Here is a 20,731-nt window from a genome sequence, read left to right on the forward strand (position 1 = left end):
AAATGTAATAACATTGCAAAACTACCTGCTATGAACAAGTATTATAATTGAAACTAACTGAAAACAAACATTAAGTCACCGCAACAAATTCACAGAAAATTCATTAAAAACTACACCGACTAAAATCGTTTTAATGCCACTGAATGCTTAGTTTTGACAAAACCTGCTAGTGCATAAAACCCAAACACAGTCAGTAAGAAAAGAAAATTGTTTATACTTTCATATCAGCATATGTTCGTCCTTAAAAGGACGGTTTCTGGTAATTGATAAAACTGCCCAAGTAACCATAAGCATTAATCGAAAACCGTATATTGTAATAATTCAGCATCCTTAGTGTCTCCACCCACTCGGATTTATTATTTGTGGTGGAGATAGCAAAGGCGCAAGAAAATTAACCCCTGTTCGAGTCCCCATCATAAGAGCATTCGACTTCCTTATTTAAATAATTGAGGTGAATTAATCCTTCCCGTGAAAAGCAAATATAAATCCGTCTGCTTTAAAAAAGTTATGGAAGAAAAATAGTTTTTTATCCGACCGAATCCATTTCTACATTTTGACGAAGGACTACGCCTTACGGCAAGGTTTGGGAAAGGGTGTCATTCCAAAAAATCGAAAAATGCGAGCGTCACGAAAAAATGAAAGATTTTGAGCGCTACTAGCATAGCGGTTTCCAAGTAGATTTGAAATATTTTTACGCCAATCGATCGGAAAAACTTCTACGTATCCACACCAACAATGTAACCTGTTGATTTCAAAATACGTACTATTGAAAAATTTAACCGCCCACTTAGCTGCGAGGTACGATGCTGGTCTAAGAAGCCAGTCGTCGCATGTTCGAATCTCGGCCAGGCGGTGCTTGCTAGATAGAGTCAGTAGGATCGTTACACTGGCCCCGTAATTTTCCTGTACTCTAAACACTCGGCTGCGAAGTCTGTCGATAAAGAAGGGTAATGTCTAATGACGGTTTAAGCCCACGACTTTGCTTTTTTACTATTGAAAAATTGAAAATAATGAAGCATTATCCAACTGAAAATCCTCGCTTCGTGATCACGCGTGATTTTCGTAAAGAGAAAATCTAAACCTATATCAATTTGCTTGGGAAGTAAGCCAAAACAAGTGATAGTGTTTCCTCGTCTCAACTAGATTTTTTAACACCGCGATTGAACCTAGACCATTTTGATGCCCTTGCTTGGGAACTACACCATAAAAAGTGACAAAGCCCCCTCGTGCCAACAAATTTCTTACGAACGCGATTAAACCTAGTCCAATTTGATGTCTGTGATAGGGAAGTGTGCCAGAAAAAATGGCAAAAGTCCATTGTCCCAACAGATCGCAAATTCTTTACGGCGGACAATTAAACCTAGGCGAATTTGATATCTGTGTTGGAAAAGTGCGCTACAGCTGTAGTGTTCGGTTATAATATGATTCTGTATTGATACGCGTGTTTGCCGTTTCATTAGAAGTGTAGTGAAAAGATGTGCTGTTCATAAAATAATAAAATTAAATATTCCTTCAACGTGGGGAACCATGGGTAATAAAAACAATCTTTAATTTCTGTTAGGTAGCAGGAAAGCAATAGTTTGTGTTCTTGATTTTGTAAAATTGTTTCCAAATTTAACTACTACTACTGCTGTTACTACTTTGATAAATACTACATGCTTTTAACTTTAATTTCGAGTCCAATTGAAGCCAATTTTCAAGTACTATTTGGATACGATTTCAAATCAATTTTCATGACCAATCATAAGGTCAATTTCAATATCCAATTTGAACCAATTTCTAGTTTAATTCAAGTCCAATTTCAGGACCAATTTCGTGTCCAATTCCCAGTCTAATTTGAAATTAAATTTCAAGTTTAATTTCAAAGTCCAATTTAGGTCTGATTTCATGTCCAATTTAATGTCTCACAGTCACATTGAGGTCCAGTTTCATGGCCAATTGCAAGCCAAATTTCAAATCAAACTTCAAGTTCAAGTTCAAAGTCATTTCATGTTTCAAATTTCATGTCCAATAATCCATTTTAAGTCCATTTCCGAACTTAATTTAATTCCAATGTCACCTCCGATTTCAAGTTTAATATAAGTAAATTGAAGTTCAATGTAATATCCAATTTTAACGACAAGGTCGTCAGAGTACATTTATGGCAGTCAGTATGGCACCGAATATCACCCTTCCCTTCCCTTCTTCAGTGTACCCACATGCTCCCATAAACTCGGGAAACCATCACAAAAAAATAAATCAGTTCAAATAACCTGCTAGCCGTAATAAGATCTTGCAACTCGAAGCATTAAACATTGCATTCTATAGGTTCTATTACTTTTTGGGGCATAAATGACACTAAATATTGAGATTTCTGCCCAATAAAAATTCCACTTTTTCGCCGTCGAGTTTTCATTAATTTTTCTCGGCCGTTCCATTCGTTACATCACTCGCGAAACTTAACTTGAGACACAGAAAACTTTAATTTACCACCCGAACAGTTATCTGGTAAGTTATTATAATGATTTTGCCCAAACTGTTCACTTGAATTGATAGGAAAAACTTCACTTCGTTTCGATTGCAATTCCGAATCCGCGACCGTCGTTGTTGTACGTTGCCAAGGGAACGGCCGTTTATATGGAGTGATGCCAACGTAAACGTTTGAACATGAAATTGTCCAATTATTTGCATTAAATTAAAGGTCGAAGAGTGTCGATAATATACTTATAAAATTTACTGATAATAAAATTCATCATAAACAACATTTTATATGAATTACTGTCGGATCTAGTTCGACAGCAAAAATAGATACGCGATTCTACGTTTCATAATTGTTCATAACAAATTATTACCTACTACTAGCAACTCAGCATAAACTTAGCATAAACAAAACGATAGTGGCAACAAGTACTGAAAACAGTAAAAAAGCAGCTGGACTCTGACGACCTTCACCTTAAGTCCAATTGCCTGTCTAATTTGAATCAAATCTTAACATCGATTTGAAGTCCAATGCAAAGACAAGCGCAATTTCAAGCTTAATTTTAAGTACAATTTTAAGTTCAATTGTGGTCCAATTACAAACCCAATATAATGTCCTATTTTAAAGCCAATCCCAAGTCGAATTTAATTCCAACTTCAACTTCAACAAGCAACATCACTTACACGTACCAGGGATTCAAAGAATCTCCTTCCAAGGGCTAAGTCGCCTGAGTCAATCGTTGAATAAACCGTCTTAATGCAGAATGACTCCAGCAGGTGGGGAGAAGACCCCGCTCATTATCCACGATGTTTTGTTAATTGGGCCAAGATTAACCCCAGAAAGTTGACTGTTTCAATTTTCCTAGGCACACCGCTTCAAAAAAGTACTCTGATCTGGTCCCTTCCTCTTCCCGATTCTGGTTAATTTATGAAATGTGGTATATATGGGCAAAAATAGAACAATCTCACCAGCAGTCCTTCGAACGGAATAGAGTTGCGTCCTGTGAGTTTCCATAAGTGCTTGCAATAATCAATTTGATTTTTTCTTCTGGTATCCATGTGCAGTATTAACACTCGTATTGGCCAAAGTAGAAAACGAGTGCGACTTATTTGGGCTTGAATTCAATTCGGTGATATGAATATTATGCTTTAGACATTTATTTCTGCAACATACACTAGTGCCGTGCGAAACAATTTGATTAATTATTTTCTCGAAAATACAAGATAACGCCATCGAAGAAGTCATCAAAATCACGCGTTCTAATTCATTTACGACCCGTTATATTAAAAATGTTAAATTACTGAAGCACTCATAAGCTTTAATATGTTATAACTATTTTCATAAAAATATAAGTAATTTGCTAAATTTTATTCAATAAACATCAAAACCACCGTTTTTCCACTGGCACGTAATCAGGCTGAAAAAAAAACAGCGCTTACGCGTATCCGCTCTTGATGATGGTTTGGAAAACACACAATTACAATAACGTTTACTGATTTTAGAAACCAGACAGCTGTGAATATGATGTCACAGAACAATTCTATTTCTTTTTATCACGGAAGAACATAAAAATTCCCTTCTGATATGAAGATATAAATCAATTTTCATTCACTAGCACTTGCAGCATTTTGTTTTTAATTTCAGCATATGGTGCTCTATTTACACTACTACCAATGTGTGAGACAGACTCCTGAAACTATTCTATCGTGTTGACATAGCTAGTACTTGCTTTTGGTGCTAGTATATATGAACGATTCAATGATACACTAGCGCCAGCAGCAAGCTGTTGTCACTGCAAAACTAGTTATCTTCAAAGAGCCGGTATATAGGCTATACCGACACGTTATCCATCAGTCTCTCTTTTGCATCTGTTTTTAAAAAGCATTTAATCCCTGTGCTGGCTATTTCGACCGGTCGAATTTAAAAAACACAGACACCACTATAGAAAATGGGCTCAATTTAGCCGCAGCGTTCAGTAGCGTTTTATTAAGACCAAAATACACGCCGATATTCAGTAAATATTATTCTATCAACTGGTATAAAAATCTTGTCTCGAATAAATATAGTTCAACGTAACTCCTGAATATTGTTCAGGCTACCGCTTAATGGGCTGGAAATACCCTCCCGTACCCTATAAAACTTCATCGGCAACGAGTTTTTTAATAGTATGAGCATCTGTGGCTCGAGTCCTCATAGTAATTTGTTACATTATTCTCTTTTTAATGAAAACATAGTCTATAGAGGTTCAATTTTTAATCTTCACAAATGAATTTTGCGAGAAACCATTTCGGATAGTGTAAGCGTCGCCTGCTAAGAGAAATCCGCTCGATTAGACACGTTCACACCGCACGGACTCTAATCTGCAATAGATGATCACTTTTTGTCGCCCATTATCAAATAACCCACGTTTACCTCACGTGCCTTCACACTCTCTCTCTCCCGCACAGCCACAGCGGCTGAAGTTTAACGACGAGATGTGACCCGGCAAGAATTAGAGAGTTAGCCAGCAGCAACAGCTGCTGGAAGCGGCCCAATGCAGTGATGGCGTCCCGAACCCGATCGGCATCGGATAATCGTGGTGCGTGCAATCAATTGGTGGTATCCATCCAAATTTAAATCATGCTAATTAATAAATTAATTGTAATTAAATTGATAATTATCGACGCCGGTAATTACATAGTAAATAGGCTAAACCTCTAAATTCGGTGTGTGTGACGGCCGATGTCCGACCAGCCACAGCATCAGCATGGGGCAGACGATCGATCGGCGTTGCGTTGGTTCGCAGCAGCAGACACATTCGTTCGGACCTAATGTGGAGGAGAGACGCCATGAATGCCACCCATCAGCAGCATAATAGGAAGAGTAATTGAAACATCATCGGGTTTTATTTTGTTCTTTTCCCCGCTCGCTCACATGATTCGGGGAGACAAAATCCCACATAATACGAGAGCAGAAAAAAAAATGATAAAAGCTGCATATAAAGTTTGTTTGTCGATTCATAAAGTTGTTATCAAAAGCTTTTTAGCTCTTTATTACTGGCGTTTCTTCGTTAAGAGACTATAAAGAGCAACACTCCGGGCGGCAGCAGCGGCGGCGGAGGCAGCGGCAGCAACATCAGATCCGCAATAAGGACGACCATCAGCGAGTTACCAAACATATATACTGCGAACGATACAAAAGCAGCCATTGTGGAGTTGGGCGGTGGGGTCCAGTGGGTGGAAGAGGGAGTGTGTAGTGCAGGTTGTGGCGGGCCAAGCCGTTTTCGGGATAAAAGCCTGACTGTTGTTTTTCTCCATCACTCTTTAATGGAATGCTGGCACTGGCACTCTGTGAGCGTGTACGGCAGCGTTGAACCTAGTCTATAGGAGAAATTCCATCATCGCATCGCCGTCGTCATCCGAAGCCATGTTCTAGGAGGAGGATAAACGCACTTTTCCATTTAGCTTGATGCTTTTGTTGTTTCATTATGTCCTTTCCGTGAACTCGCTGGCGCTTTTTTTTTTGTTATTTTTTTACTCCATTTTCCATTCTCGTATAGATTGGCTTTTTATAATTGGGAAAATCGAAAGCATTATCGTATTCAAAATGTATGTGGTCTAGTTGAAACAAATGGAAAATCAGCTAGTGCTTCACATATGTCTCTATTATTATTAATAGTGGATTGAATAAATTAAATCCTAATAAAATAAAAATGGTTTCAGATATTTCGATGATGTTTAATAATTTAATAGTAACATGTGGAAAGGGCCATACTGCTTACAAGGCGCTGCTTGCGACGGCGTTCGTCCGTCAGCGTGTTAGCAGTGATGCCAAATCTACGGATTTATCCGCAGTCCTAAGGATGTAGGAATCTACGGCAGTTCTACGGACCTGCGAATCAAGTGCACGAATCTACGATATTTCATAAACTTCATGAAAAAGTTTAAAAATTTAAGTATAACTTTATTCTTTAAGAACCGATATGAAAGTTTCTTTTAAAGTTCTTCTAAGAGAAAGAAACGAACATAACAGTAAAGAGAGTTTAACACTCAAATGAGTAGTGAATTAAAATTTATTTTATTTAGTCGTCAAACAAAGTAGACCACATATATACATAATACATTACAATAATAAAATTATAATTATAAACTAGCAATTTGGCAACAAAAAAAACTAATTTACTCTAGTAAATAAATGTTTCTTAAGCGCTCTCTTGTTCATGGTAACATCAATATTTCCACAGTATAAGTTGTAGCATGACATCATTCTGTTTGAAGGACTATTTTTAGCATAATTTGTTCTTTGATTATTAATATAAAATAAATTCCTATTTCTAAGCGAACGGGTAGGATCATAAAAGTTCAAATTGCATAGTATATCTGCAGTATTTACTCTTTGGGCAAAGACGTCGTTTATAAAAACTATCATTGCAAACTCTGCATCATTGCACATCTAACGCAATTAATGAACATCGTGCTTCGTAAGAGGGTAACGGTAAAGACGTCCAACCAAGTTTTCCAAGTACCAAGTGCAAACAATAAAAACTGCTTTTGAACCAATTCGATACGATTTACATGTATATCCTGATAAGGAGCCCAAATTATGCTACAATATTCTAGATGAGGCCTAACATAACCTTCGTATAATGTTTTGATTGTATAAGGATCATTAAATTGTAAACTAAATCTTTTGATAAATTTGTTTATTTGTTTATTTGTTTATTTGTAAAAAATCATCGGACACAAGGTGGTCTTCATGATATAAACACATATGACAGTAAATACATACAATAGTACAATTACAAATTTATCGTCTACGAGAGAGTCGTCGTTGAAAATTATTAGGCGTCATGTTGAAATCGAACCAACCGTAGAGTTCGTTAAACCGCATTGCCATAAATCGGATAGGGTCGTACAGTCCGTAGTTTGCATTCCGTCCCTGCAGGTGCAGGAAATACCTGGTTCTGAGGGGTCGTTCAGGAGCATACAGATTTAGTTGGCTCAGAAGAGCGGGGCTGTCAATATCTCCTAGTAGCAATCTAGCCAGGAACGTGGCTTGAGCGTTGGCACGTCTTCTTTCAAGAGTCTCCAAGTTAAGCAGACGGCAGCGTTCCTCATATGGCGGAAGGTTTCTGGGATCACGCCATGGAAGACTGCGCAAAGCATACCGTAGAAATTTTTTCTGCACTGCTTCGATTCTAGTGATCCAAATTTGTTGATATGGACACCAGATCACTGATCCGAATTCCAAAACAGACCTTACAAGTGCATAGTACAAAGATCGAAAACAGTACGGGTCACGGAACTCCTTGGCGATTTTAAAAATATATCCAAGTTGCTTATTGGCTCTGGAGATAATGTCGTTGTAGTGTATACGGAAGGTTAGTGCTAGCATGTTACTTGTTTTATACATAATGTTGTTATAATGATCAGCAAAAGTTAATTTAGAGTCAAGTATAACACCTAAATCTCTAACTTGATTGTGTCTTGGCACTACTTTATGATCTATAGTTATGTCCACTTGTCTAGTAACGCGCTTTCTTGTGAATGAGATAGAGGTGCATTTCTTCACATTCGGTTCCAACAAGCTTTTTTTACACCAGATATGAATGCAATCGATTTCGCATTGAAACAGTTCAGTATCCGATGCTTTACATATTTCTAAAAACAGTTTCATATCGTCTGCGTAAATTAAAACCTTAAGACGATTTAAAATATATTCTACATCATTAACAAACAAAATAAACAGAAGTTGGCCAAGGTGGGAACCTTGTGGTAGACCAGCTGTAACATTCACAAATGGGAGGATTTCCATTAATGCTGCCATGCTGTCAAGTGAAACTTGCATTGTTCACTTTGACGACAGATAGAACGCTTCTCCATTATATGCGCTGATGGCATCATATTCCTCACTCTCAAGCTTTGGCTCAGGTTTCAGGCCTGGCTGACCATAATGAAATCGAATTTATAATAATACAGACATTTTTCTGGTTGGAGTACGGGAGAAAGATGAAATATTTTCGTTTCTATTTCTCCGCACATTTGAACAGTTTTTTCTAATAAAATTCTGTAGTGCGATAGAACTTAAAATAAGGTTAAGCTTTATAACCTGGTACTACCAGGCTGGAATCCTCATCTAATTTGCATTAATAAGCTTTTCTTGCTTCTAAGCGATAATAAAAAAACTTAAACATGTTAGCCTTCAGGAAACACAAAAAATCAGAGGGGTTGTGCACAAGACACGACCGCATAGGTGACGTAGAACCACGTAAGTCTCTTTGTCGCGATAGTAGAATGTATCCATGTATGTAATAAAACGATTCTTCATGTATACAACCTACATACGTAACGTTTATCAAAGTAGTAACATTGTATACGTTCAACCTTCAACCGATTTTGGAGTTATATCCATGAATTGATTGAATCTATTTTATGAAAACGAAACCAAGTCAGTAACTAAACCAAACAGCAAATAAATTTTTATGATCTGTTTCTACGTTGAATAGTGCTTTTCCTCAGCTTATCGGTAGAGGGTACACGAGTTTTCAAAAAGTTGAAAGTTTTGCGCAACTTTTCTGCGGCTTACAAAAGAACACTGATAATAAAGCATTAACAAGCTACAGACGTTTTGGAAATCACAGAAAATGGCGCCCGTGACCAGAAAACTTATTCCTGTCATTGGTTGGTCGTCCGCAATGGTTAAAAATTCAACTTTTCCCTCGTTGACTGTAATAATGGTATTAACTGGGCAAGCAAATATAATAAACTCTTCAATCGTTGTGTGGCCCTTAAAAGGACCGATTGTTTGATTATCATAATTCCTGCTTGCAATAAACTTGCACTAACGCACTTAACGTATTTCTCTGTTCGGTAAATTGGAGTACCGATAACCGCTAACCAGGCACGGCTTATTGCAACGGACCAACCGGAAAGCCTCAGCAGCTATGCGATCAACGAAGCCGTTCGTGTATGGTCTTGAATCACGATGAAATACCACTCCAAGTGGCCAGCTGCAAGTGACGTGGGATGCTTCTGGTCGTTTCGTTGTCGCGAGCAGCATATTTCCCGCCAATTCCAGAACTTCAGCAGCCAGATATTCCATCACGGCAGCGAAATGAGCACTCCAGCTCCAACACACGCTCGGTGGCCGACCGGAAATTGCAAACGATGTTGGCAGTAGCTCAGCTAGCGTTTGAATAATGCTGTTCGCCGGCTTACCACGTATTATGTACCAGAGCAAGCGACAAGAATCGGCCACACCTATTTTTCATGGTCCTTCATTCTATCATCTACGTTAAATAAAATAGAGCATTTCAATTTCAGTCTGAACAAAAGAGCAAAGTTACCAGTGAGCCGTTCGCCTTTTGCTGCCAAAGAAAAAATACGCTACGTATTATTACTGTATAGTATTGGTGATAGATAAATTTGTGTTGCTAAAGAAAACCGAGTGAAAAGCTCTAGGTTACAAGTTTCCTAGGTTTCATCAATTACCGAAAACCGTTCTTTGAAGAACGAACAAATTCTTATATAAAGATGCAAGAGATGTTACTAAAACTTTCATTTTATTAAACCCATGGTTTTATGCATTTTGACGCTTGACCTAATACATTGAGCTGGTATATTTGTTGGCTGTTTCTTACCTTCCGAAACGGCCAACTCAACCAGCAGCAACAACGAACAGAAGCGCGAGAGGTGATCGGTTAAAATTATTTGATAAGAAGCGAACAATTAGAATCAGTCTAAATTAAATAGAATTAAAATCAGTGAGCGAAAATTCCTCAAATCTTCATGAACATTATGTTTTGTCCTTAAAAGGACATTTTATCGACGTGATATGTTGGAAATTGAAGCCTTCTTTTCCATCTTCTTGGGCAGCAACAAAACAGCTTGGATGTTCGGAAAGACAGTTCTCTGAGCAGTGGTGACACCGGACAGCAATTTGTTCAACTCTTCGTTGTTGCGGATGGCCAGCTGCAAGTGACGATAATTTTGATCGTTTCGTTGTCGCGAGCAGCATATTTCCTGCCAATTCCGGAACTTCAGCAGCCAGATATTCCTTCACGGCAGCGAAACGAGTGCTCCAGCTCTAACACACGCTCAGCATCTGCTCAACAATTTTCGATCGGATTCTATAGGGCGTAAATTAAATACAATCATAAGGAAGCTTAGCCCATAGCTTATATCATATATATTTCTGTCATCCGTGCTAGGGAAGCACTGACGAGGGAAAGCAAAAATATGAAAATAATTCAATTTTTCAATGACGCGAATTGAAAATCAATAGTTTTCTATATTTTCAATATTTTCCAAATCGATTTTTCGATCAATTGGTGTAAATATCTTGGAAATCTATTGAATCCATTGACTGAATTATAAGCCGAAGCGTGAAAATGCGTTTCTACTTTTTTTTCTATTATTTTCAATTTTTCAATAGTTCAACATCAAGAATACACACTTTTCTTCATTTGAGCCAATTCTTAGAAGATTTTCCGATCGATTGGTGTAACAATATTGAAAATCGATCGGAAAACCGCTGAGCTATTAGCACTCAAAACCTATCATTTTTCGTGTCGCTCGCATTTTTCGATTAATTGGAATGACACCCTATCTCAAAACTTGGCGTAAGACGTAGTCCTACGTCAAAAGAGCGTCAAAAGGGTAACGAAAAGATGACGAAGACACTGCAGCAAGACGATGAAAGAACAACGAAAAGGCAGTAAAAAGAGAATATTTTTGTTGTCAATACAAATATAATGGCCAAAAAATAGAAAAATGGTAACGAAAAGACAAGAAAAATGATGAAACAACGGCAATAGATGACAAAAAATGGCGAAATTACGATGAAAAGATAATAGGAGGCGTCGAAAAGGCAAAAAGTGATGACCAAATAACAACAAAATGACAGCAAATATACAACAAAGAGACGGCGAAAGACGGCATAATGACGATGGAAATAAAATGACGAAATCACGATGAAAAGTTGACGAAAAGATGATGAAAAAACAGCAAAAAATTACAAAAAATCGTGTGAAAAGCCCTAAAAAAGCGCCAAAACTTACTAAAAAGACGACGAACAGATGTCGAATAACCGACGGAAGAAGGACAGAGCCAGTAGAAAGACAACTGACAACAAACAATGACAAAAATGACAAAACGACGACAAAAGACAATGAAAAACTGACAAAGTGACGACGAAAAACTGCAAAAAAAGAGACGACGGCAAACGGAAAAAGCCTTCCAGAACACAACAAAAACAGACGCAAAAGACAAAACTGATGACGTAGACAAAAATACGGCAAAGAAATGACAATAAGACGATGAATAAGAAGAAAAAAAATACAACAAAAGAACGACAAAAAAGAAAACAGGCGTCAAACAGGCAACAAGAACGGCAAAAAGACGACAGAAACACGACAAAAAGGTAATGACCATCAGGCGAAAAGCTCATCGAAAAAACTACAAGGTATACAGGCCTAAGGGTTGAACGAAAGGGTGACGTAGGCCTATGTTAACATTATATTTTGTCCACAGCATAAAATAAAATTAATTTTTGTATCTCGATGAGACTTGTTTAATGAGAATGCGGTATCAATCGATGAAGTAGTCGGGACATCATAATCATTGGATATTATTGCAATATTTTCTAAACTTTCTCCATGGTGCGTTGAAATATTCCTCATTGTACTTAAAAACTTATGTTGAGCTTCGTTAATACTTCAAATAATTCTTCTTGAAGAAAAATGCATGTATCCCTTACAATTGAACAATTTTTTTTCGATTTCACCGGCATGTCCTTCTTTACGACACTGTATGCTTTGAAAACTTCATCACATACTTTTCGGATTTTTTCACAAAGAAAACAATTCGCGTTTGTCCATTCCTTTAAAAGTACCCACAATATTATTTTTTAATATAAAGTTTTTAAAGCGTCGTTTTCTAACTTACCTGCGATATTTATAACGGTAGTTTTTTTTACAATAGATGGAGGGGACGGTAGAAGAAAGTAATGAAACAAACGTGTTTATAGTGTCTCCAGAACGAAAAAACAGGTAAGGGATGGCCCTTGAAGCAACGTTTACGGGTCCATGGAACAAAATAAGCAATAATGGGAGTCAATTATAACAGAATTCGAACCCAACTTTTCCCCAGGCCCTGCGGATAGTAGATATCGGTAAACCGTTGGACCACAGCGGGCTGAATATGGAAAAATACTCACTTTTCAAATGCGTTTTTCTCAGAACAGGAGAAGTGTGGAAAAATGTCATTACATGAATTTTGTAGATCCAGGTACGTACTTTTAGACCATTCATTCCGTTTTCGAAAATATGTGCCAACGGAAGTGTGAGACGCCGTGGAAAACTATAATATTTTGAATCGAAAACTTCTATATCTTCCTTCAAACAATAGATAGCAACTATCTAGAAGTTTTAAAAAATGTATCATTTTACGTTCCAAAAGTCATCCGAACAAAGTTTTCAAATTGGTTTTCAAATAAAAAAGTTAGAGCAAAAAAACTGCTTTTTCAAGATCCACCCTGACTTAATCTAGAAAATTCGTTGTATAGTGATACACAGATGAGATACAAATTTGGTTTCTTCAGCAAAGTTTCTGCAAAATAAATTATTTACAACTTTGTTGTAGAAAGTATTGCTCTATATCGCAAGACAAAAAAGTTAAAAATTTTATAACGAGTAAAAGTGGACCACCCTAATGACTAATTATACCAAAAGATAGGTCTTTTTTTCTAAACAAAATCTTCTGAATACATGAAATATGTATAGCTAATGGTTTTCAAGATAGTGATTTTTGTCTGGAATTTTGGCTTTTTCGACCATAGTGTGACGGTAGATTCTGTTTTGCTCTCTGGTTCGTTGTATGAAATGCCAGCTGTGAAAGAATTAAGCAAAATATTCGCTGATGAATTTGGTTCACATCGCGTAGCAACAGAGATATCGCATATAATAGCGAGAGAAATTCATATGTGAGTTTCGCGCTTGTGATCAAGGTTGAAATTTCATGTGTTTGAAATCTCATTGAGTTTTTTTGCTACTATGAATTATTCGACACTGCTTACTGATTGATTCATCTTAAAACAACTGAAACTAATCGGAAAGCATTCAAACACAGCCTATTAGCTATTAGTATTACTATTACTAGCTGTTATTTTCGATATGAAGGCTACTTCAGAGTTGTCGCCATCCATGGATATTTAGTCCGGCAAATTTTGACAATTTCACACCTCTAATGGCAACAGGCCCGTAGGTTATCGTATATTATATCCTGCGTCGAAAAGCTTGTACTAGCAGCTATCATTGCAGTCTGCATCCGCTTGTCATTCGTACTTACCGCTAGCCTTCCATGTTAACGAAATTCGACCTTATTTTTACATACATTCTCACTATTAAGCGTATCAATGATTATTATAAGTATATTACTATAAAATTGCTGGACATTTTATCTTTCCAACGGCATATTAACAGTTATATTTCGTTCAGTAGTATAGAAGTTATAGGCATTTGATATCTTTCATTCAAACGTTGTTACACTTATATTTTCATTTTCACAACGTGCTACCCTACCAAGTATAGTGAGCAAAGACGTAGTCCTACGTCAAAAGACGGAAGACGATAATATACAAAATACGATAAAATATGATAATAAACCGCTGTAAAGAGACAAACCAACGAGAAACGGCTAAAAAACGCTGAAAAAGACAATAAAAACTCCGAAAAAAACATGATAAAAATTACAATTTCAACAGAGAGACGACAAAAGAAAGACGAATACAAAGAAAAGATAACAAAACAATGACAAAAAGATGGAAAAAAGGTGTCGAAAGGTCTGCAATAAGATGACGAAAAGATGCCAAAACAGCGACAAAAAACGACAAAAAAAATAAAAACCAAGAAACCATGAAAAGATGTTTAAAGGTGTCAAAAACGACGAACGAACGACGAAAATAACAACGCCAAATAGCCAAATAACGCCTAAACAACGACAAAAATGGCAAAAAGGCGTCAAAAACCAAGCACTACAAAAAATAGTTTTAGAAAAGGGGGCAAAATTTGCAAAAAAAAACGATGCAATGATGTAAAAAGATGTTGAAATAGAAACGAAAAATGCAAAAAACGGAGATCAACGCTTTATAAAATATTTAATTAGAAACGGACTGAATTTGCAGTGAAAGAACATCTTTTCGAATTCTGCCATTCCATAACTTCCGGAGATACACATTCTCTTCGATTTTTGCTCTAGTATAGCACGAAGTGTAAGTCGTACATCGGCTTCATCATTGTTGCAATATACTTGGAACTAGGTCTGGCAGATGAGGGAATGGAAAATCCCACTAGTTTTCAATTCCTGAAAGGCTACATTCATCGTTTGCTAAGACAGGAAAACTACGCACGCTCATCTAGCAGCAGTGATTTCGCGGCTGAAATTTTGGATTTAGCAGAAGGTAACGCAGGTTGTGACAACGAGAAAACCAGAACCATCTGCGGCTGGCTGTCTCTATCGACGAGGAACTGAACAAACTTTTGTTCGGAGTTACTATTGTTTAAGAAGGTGTTCTGTCAAACATTCTGTTCTGTTCTGTTGTCCAAGAAAACTGAGTAGAATGCATAAATTTTTAGAAGTTTTATCAATTACCAGAAACCGTCCTTTTAAGGACGAACACATGCTTATCTGAAGATATAAAAGATTTTCTTTTCTTATTGTCCGTGATTAAGGTTTATGCACTAGCAGTTTTTGTCAAAACAAACGTTCGGTGTCATTAAAACAATTTTAGTCGGTGTAGTTTTCAGTGCATTTTTTGTGGATTTCTTGCGATGAGTTAGTGTTTGATTTCAGTTAGTTCCAGATGTTACACTTGCTCGTAGGCGATAGTTTTTCATCGTAACAATTATCAATAGGTGCATTTAACCGTGACAGTATTCGTGTTGCTCTCGACGGGGAAACCGCTAGCTAATAACTGATAGTGTTCAAAACCAGACCACTTTTCAACAATTTTTTTAAAATAAAATACGATGAATTCCGCACACATGAAAAATGCTACCATTTATCACAGTAGGCATTTGTAATCATAATGGCGTTACCGAAACAGGCGCATCGAGAATTGCTCCTGCAGGCTCGCAATGAAAGTCCAATGTCGAATTATCTCAAATAATTTGGAATTTATTCGAATCTTCAATTTATGAAGTATGTATTATATTATATGTAATACAATCTTAAAACGTGGCTACCGTTTCACTTTGTTTACAGTCTACAGTATCAGTTTCCACTTAACAGTAAAGATTCTATACAAAAGAAATAGGTTTTTACAACCATCAAAAAGTGAACGTCTGTTCCAGTACGTCAAAAAAACCTGAAACATATCACAATCAAAAATTAACCGGATAGGTTTTCAGATCTCGATAACTGCTTAAATTGACTCCCCGAAGAAACCACTTCAAAGCACTAGCTTATCGCAGCATCATTAAAAGCTGATAAATCAGTCCTAAAAACCCTTGCCTGAATTTTATTTATTATTTATCATCCATATGGTAGACCCATCATTATTAATAGAGTTGCTACACAGTTGTTACCGGAAAGCAACCCTCACTCGGTCATCAAATTTCAGCTCCTTTTTCTAGAGTATGTCACTTGTTGTGGCGCACACACACCCCTGGTGGTAGTACGAACGAAAGTGAAGTGAGTCAGCAGCCCTCCGAAAGCGCCGTGACCTGCTGTGAGAGTACAAATTGCGACGAAATGCACTTGACTTGACGTTGAAACACCCCCCGACCGTCCCGACTACGGACGAGTAGGCTTTGCCTTTGCCAGGGGTTTGTCACACTCTATCGGATGTAGATCGGATCGTTTCCCCCTCAACGTGTAACTTGTCATTTCCTCAACTTTTGCATTTAGGTTTAAAATTTCCGCTAGCCCGACCGTTTGGGGGCAACATCAACATCGTCGTCATCAGCTGCAGCAGCAGCTCTAATACTTTATGCTAACTTTTCTTTTTTTTTTCCTTTCTTCTCTGCTCTCTCTCACCCGGACCATTCTTTCTCGGGCACCGAAATAATACCGGGGACCGGTTCCGCAGCGGAAGGTGCTTTTAAAAAACTAAAACCCGAACCGAACGGAGGACTTTCGTCGGTGTCCGGTGGCATCTCGTCGCCCGGAAGTGGAATCTCATCCCTGCCTCAGCACGCCGGTCATACGCCCACCACGGCATCCTGTCCGACGCCGGCGCGGAGGCGGCACCGGACCACGTTTACTCAGGTAAGAAAAATACCCGTTGCGATGTGTAGCTACTAAGCAGGTGGCCTACAACTGGTAGGATGTTAGAGATTGGTGGGTTTTTTTGCTAAGATAGCTACGGTAGCATCAACCCGTTGGCTATGGCTTTGGCTTTTAGTACAGTACACTAACTGTAAGTTATCTGTTTGTTTTTAGCATTAAAAAAGTTGAAACCCAACCAACAAAAGGTAACGCTATGAGGTATCCAATTGGTTGAATTCATTGACCGACTTAAATTTCAGACATTTAATAGACCAAACAAATACTGTTTACTGGTATTTTAGCACCTAGTTAAACCCCAGCCTGAACTGAAATAATCAAGATGAAAAAAATCTCTAGTAAAACTGTCTATTTTACGGTTAAATATTGCCATACTTAATAGTCGATTTTCTGTTAAAAAAATACCGAGAATATCTGAAAAAACAGAACCAAATGGGACGAAGTTTGATGAATTTTTTAAAAATTTTTCGTGCCGTTAAAGGTCTTATGCCTAAAGTACTGTACTGTACTGAACTGTAAAATACTATACACTGATTCACAAGATCTTAAAGCTTGCTTTTGCTTGTTAGATGTTTTCGTTGATAATTGAAGTCCTGAAAGCCCAGGTCTCACCTGCCGTCAGCATTATACGCATAATTTTAACCCACCCAGAGTGTCGTCGCACGAATCAGCTTTACTAGTTTCATCGGAAAAGCATTTCCAGCATTATCTGCTACAGTTCATTTCATGTGACTAAATCGTACGCCGCACCGTGGGATGAAACCCAAATCTAGGTGGACAAAAGTAATTACGCTTAAACCGTTAGTCCTAGGTATAAAGTATCTTCGGAGAAAATTTGTTATTTCAGCTTTCGCATTTTTTGCTGTATATGGCATTAGGGTGGCCATCATAGTAGGCGTGTGCAAAATATAAACTTTTTTATGGTTGAAGTTAGCTGAATAAAATGTTCTGCAAAGTTAAAGAACATTAAATTTTAAATAACTTTGCTAAAGAAATGAAAGCCCTATCTTTTATGGTTGATGGACTGGGGTAATTTAAAATTTTTTGGTCGGGGTGGACCTAAAAAATCCGTTTTTGCTTAATATCTCCTTTCGTGTTCATTTCTCACAAATCATGCCTTCTAAACACTTTCACATCCATTGAAAACGCACATTTTGTTTGAAGTAATCAGGTCGCTATCTCCTTTGGTTCTGAAGCTACAGACAGTTTTTCTAAAAAAATATGCTTTTTTTCAAATGTCAATAACGTAAAAACTGCTCAAAAGCAGCACATGAAATATTTGTATTTAACTTAATCATGCAAAAAAAAAATACAAATAAAAAATACAAATAAATATTTTTGTTTTTTAATCCATCTTATTACCGTAAAAATTGTGATGTTGGTAAGTAAAACGGTAATTTTTACTTCATATTCAATACGGTCTAGCAAAAAAGGGCCGACCTGGACCGATGCGATCTCAATTAATTTCGGTGGCCAATATATTACTAAACATCCATACAAAATTTCATGTGCATTTGACACTTGAAAAAAGCATATTTTTTTAGAAAAACTGTCTGTAGCTTCAGAACCAAAGGAGATAGCGACCTGATTCCTTCAAACAAAATGTGCGTTTTCAATGGATGTGAAAGTGCTCAGAACGCATGACTTATGAGAAATGAACACGATAGGAGATATTAAGGAAAAACGGATTTTTTAGGTCCACCCCGACCAAAAAAATTCAAATTACCCCAGTCCATCAACCATAAAAGATAGGGCTTTTATTTTTTTAGCAAAGTTACTCAAAATTTAATGCTCTTTAACTTTGCAGAACATTTTATTCAGTTAACTTCAACCATAAAAAAGTTTATATTTTGCACACGCCTACTATGATGGCCACCCTAATGCCATACACAGCAAAAAATGCGGAAGCTGAAATAACAAATTTTCTCCGAAGATACTTTATACCTAGAACTAACGGTTTAAGCGTAATTACTTTTGTCCACCTAGATTTGGGTTCCATCCCACGGTGCGCCGCCTTAAAGTCCACAAACAGATGATGAGGCTACAAGTTGTACTCCCAGAACTTGTCTAGTAACTGATGCAGGATACACATCTGATCCGTCTTGGAGCGAACCCTGACGGAAACCAGCTTGGTATTCATCGACGAAGCACTCCGCTAACGGGCTCAGTCTACAGAACAGGATGCTGGAAAGCACCTTTTAGGCACAATTTAGGCACATTCCTCGCAGCCCTGTTTCAATGGCACCATGGAGGATCCTCCACAGCTCACTTCAATCCTTTCTTCTTGCTGTTCTGCGATTCGTTGATCTAGCTTTCTGGCGTATTCCTCTGCCACGCCATCGCTGGATGTTGAAATGTAGCGTCTTGAGTTACAAATACCTTGCCACTCCCCTCAAGAAGCATTTCTAGCTACGCCTCTCCTTGAAATCCATTTTCACGTAGGTTTCACGTCGTCCATCAAAATACATCTGTTGAATTTCGTCAAAACTTGCTCGTACAAACGTCTTGCACTGTAAGATCTAATAGCTTTGATAGGTTGGCATCGTACCTTCTAGCAGTAATGCCAGATCTACGGCTTTATCCGTAGTCCTACGGATTTAGGAATTTTCTACGGACCTACGGATCAAGTGCTCAAATCTACGCGTTTTCAAAAAGTCTTCAATTTCTTTCAGTTGCAAAACTCACTAGTACGGTATATACAAGTGAATAAATATTTCGAAAAGCGTTACTCTATTTTTTAAGAGCCGGCATGAAAGTTTCTAATAGACTTCTTCTAAAAAAAAGAAACGAACGAGGGTTTACTACTCTAATGAGTAATGTATTAAAAAGGGAAAATTTTCGTAAATGCTGCCATGCTGGGTGCGATTGAGTTTCACTATTGTCTTGCGAATAAGATTGATCTTTATAACTTAGCGGAGTTGGAATCATTGTTTTATTTACATTATTAATCAGCTTTGCTTCTTCTAAGCGATAATAAAAACTGTTGATATGTGAGCCTTCAGAAAACGCAGCAAAAAGACGATGAAAAGATGGCTAAAATACGAAGAAAAGACAACGAAGAGTTGATATAGAGACAACGAAAGAGCATTGACAAGATGACGAAAAACGGATGAAAGGGTAGTGAAAATACGCTGAAAAATTGACAGAAATACGGCGAACGACGATGATAATACGTCGGAATTGACATGAAAAGATGACGAATAGACGCTAAAAAGCGGCAAAAACAAAAGACATATTTAAAAACCGTCAGAAAAGCGATGGAAAAATGATACAAACACTACAAAAATGGGAAAAAGCGATGAATAGACGAAAACATGACGAAACAAAAAACGCTACAAAAAACGGTGAAAAACGCCGGAAAACCAACAAAAAATGCTTACATCTGGCGTCAAAAAATTACGAAAATACGATGAAAAGATAAGGGAAAAAAGACCATGAAAAGATAGGAAAACAATATGCTGACCCAAAAGCAACGAAAAGATAGCAAATAGACGATAAAAAAGACGAAGAATAGGCCGCAAATAATGCCGTAATGACGACGAAAAGAAAGAATAAGTAACAAGAACAAAAAATTGACAAAAAGTCGTTTAAAATACGCCATAATGGTGACGAAACTGGCCGAAAAGATGAAAGACAGCGAAAAGATGTTGAATATCCCGTTTTCCACGAGCGGTAATAGCGACTGGTGGGTACCACTTTCTGAAGGATACAGTTCGGTTCTGGCATTCAAAGCAGGCGCGGTTACTATGGATGCCACTACGATTGTTGTACCACAGACCGTCATTACGTACGCGAAAAGGTGGGTACCGCGCGTGGAAAGCTGGATACGACGGAAGAACAACATATAGGCAGCAAAAAAAAAAAAAAACAACTGACATCAAATGGCAACGAAAGACGTCGAAACAGCAACAAAAAAGACAACGAAAATGATAAAAAAAACACAAACAGTCGCAAAGAAATACGAACAGAAGACGAAAATACAACGAAAACGTAACGAAAATACGACAAAAAA

General features: G+C 37.5%; 1 protein-coding gene across 1 annotated transcript in view; it reads left to right on the forward strand.

Annotated features, from left to right (window-relative positions):
* The window catches only part of LOC128744401 (homeobox protein unc-42), a 79,918-nt gene that overhangs the window by 16,919 nt on the left and 42,268 nt on the right, over positions 1 to 20,731 (forward strand). The window contains exon 2 of the mRNA XM_053841396.1: positions 16,523 to 16,701. Within this exon, the coding sequence (XP_053697371.1) occupies positions 16,523 to 16,701 (179 nt within the window). The remainder of the gene's footprint in view (positions 1 to 16,522; positions 16,702 to 20,731) is intronic.

The sequence above is a fragment of the Sabethes cyaneus genome, chromosome 3 (assembly GCF_943734655.1).
Source record: "Sabethes cyaneus chromosome 3, idSabCyanKW18_F2, whole genome shotgun sequence".
Taxonomy (NCBI): Eukaryota; Metazoa; Arthropoda; class Insecta; order Diptera; family Culicidae; genus Sabethes; species Sabethes cyaneus.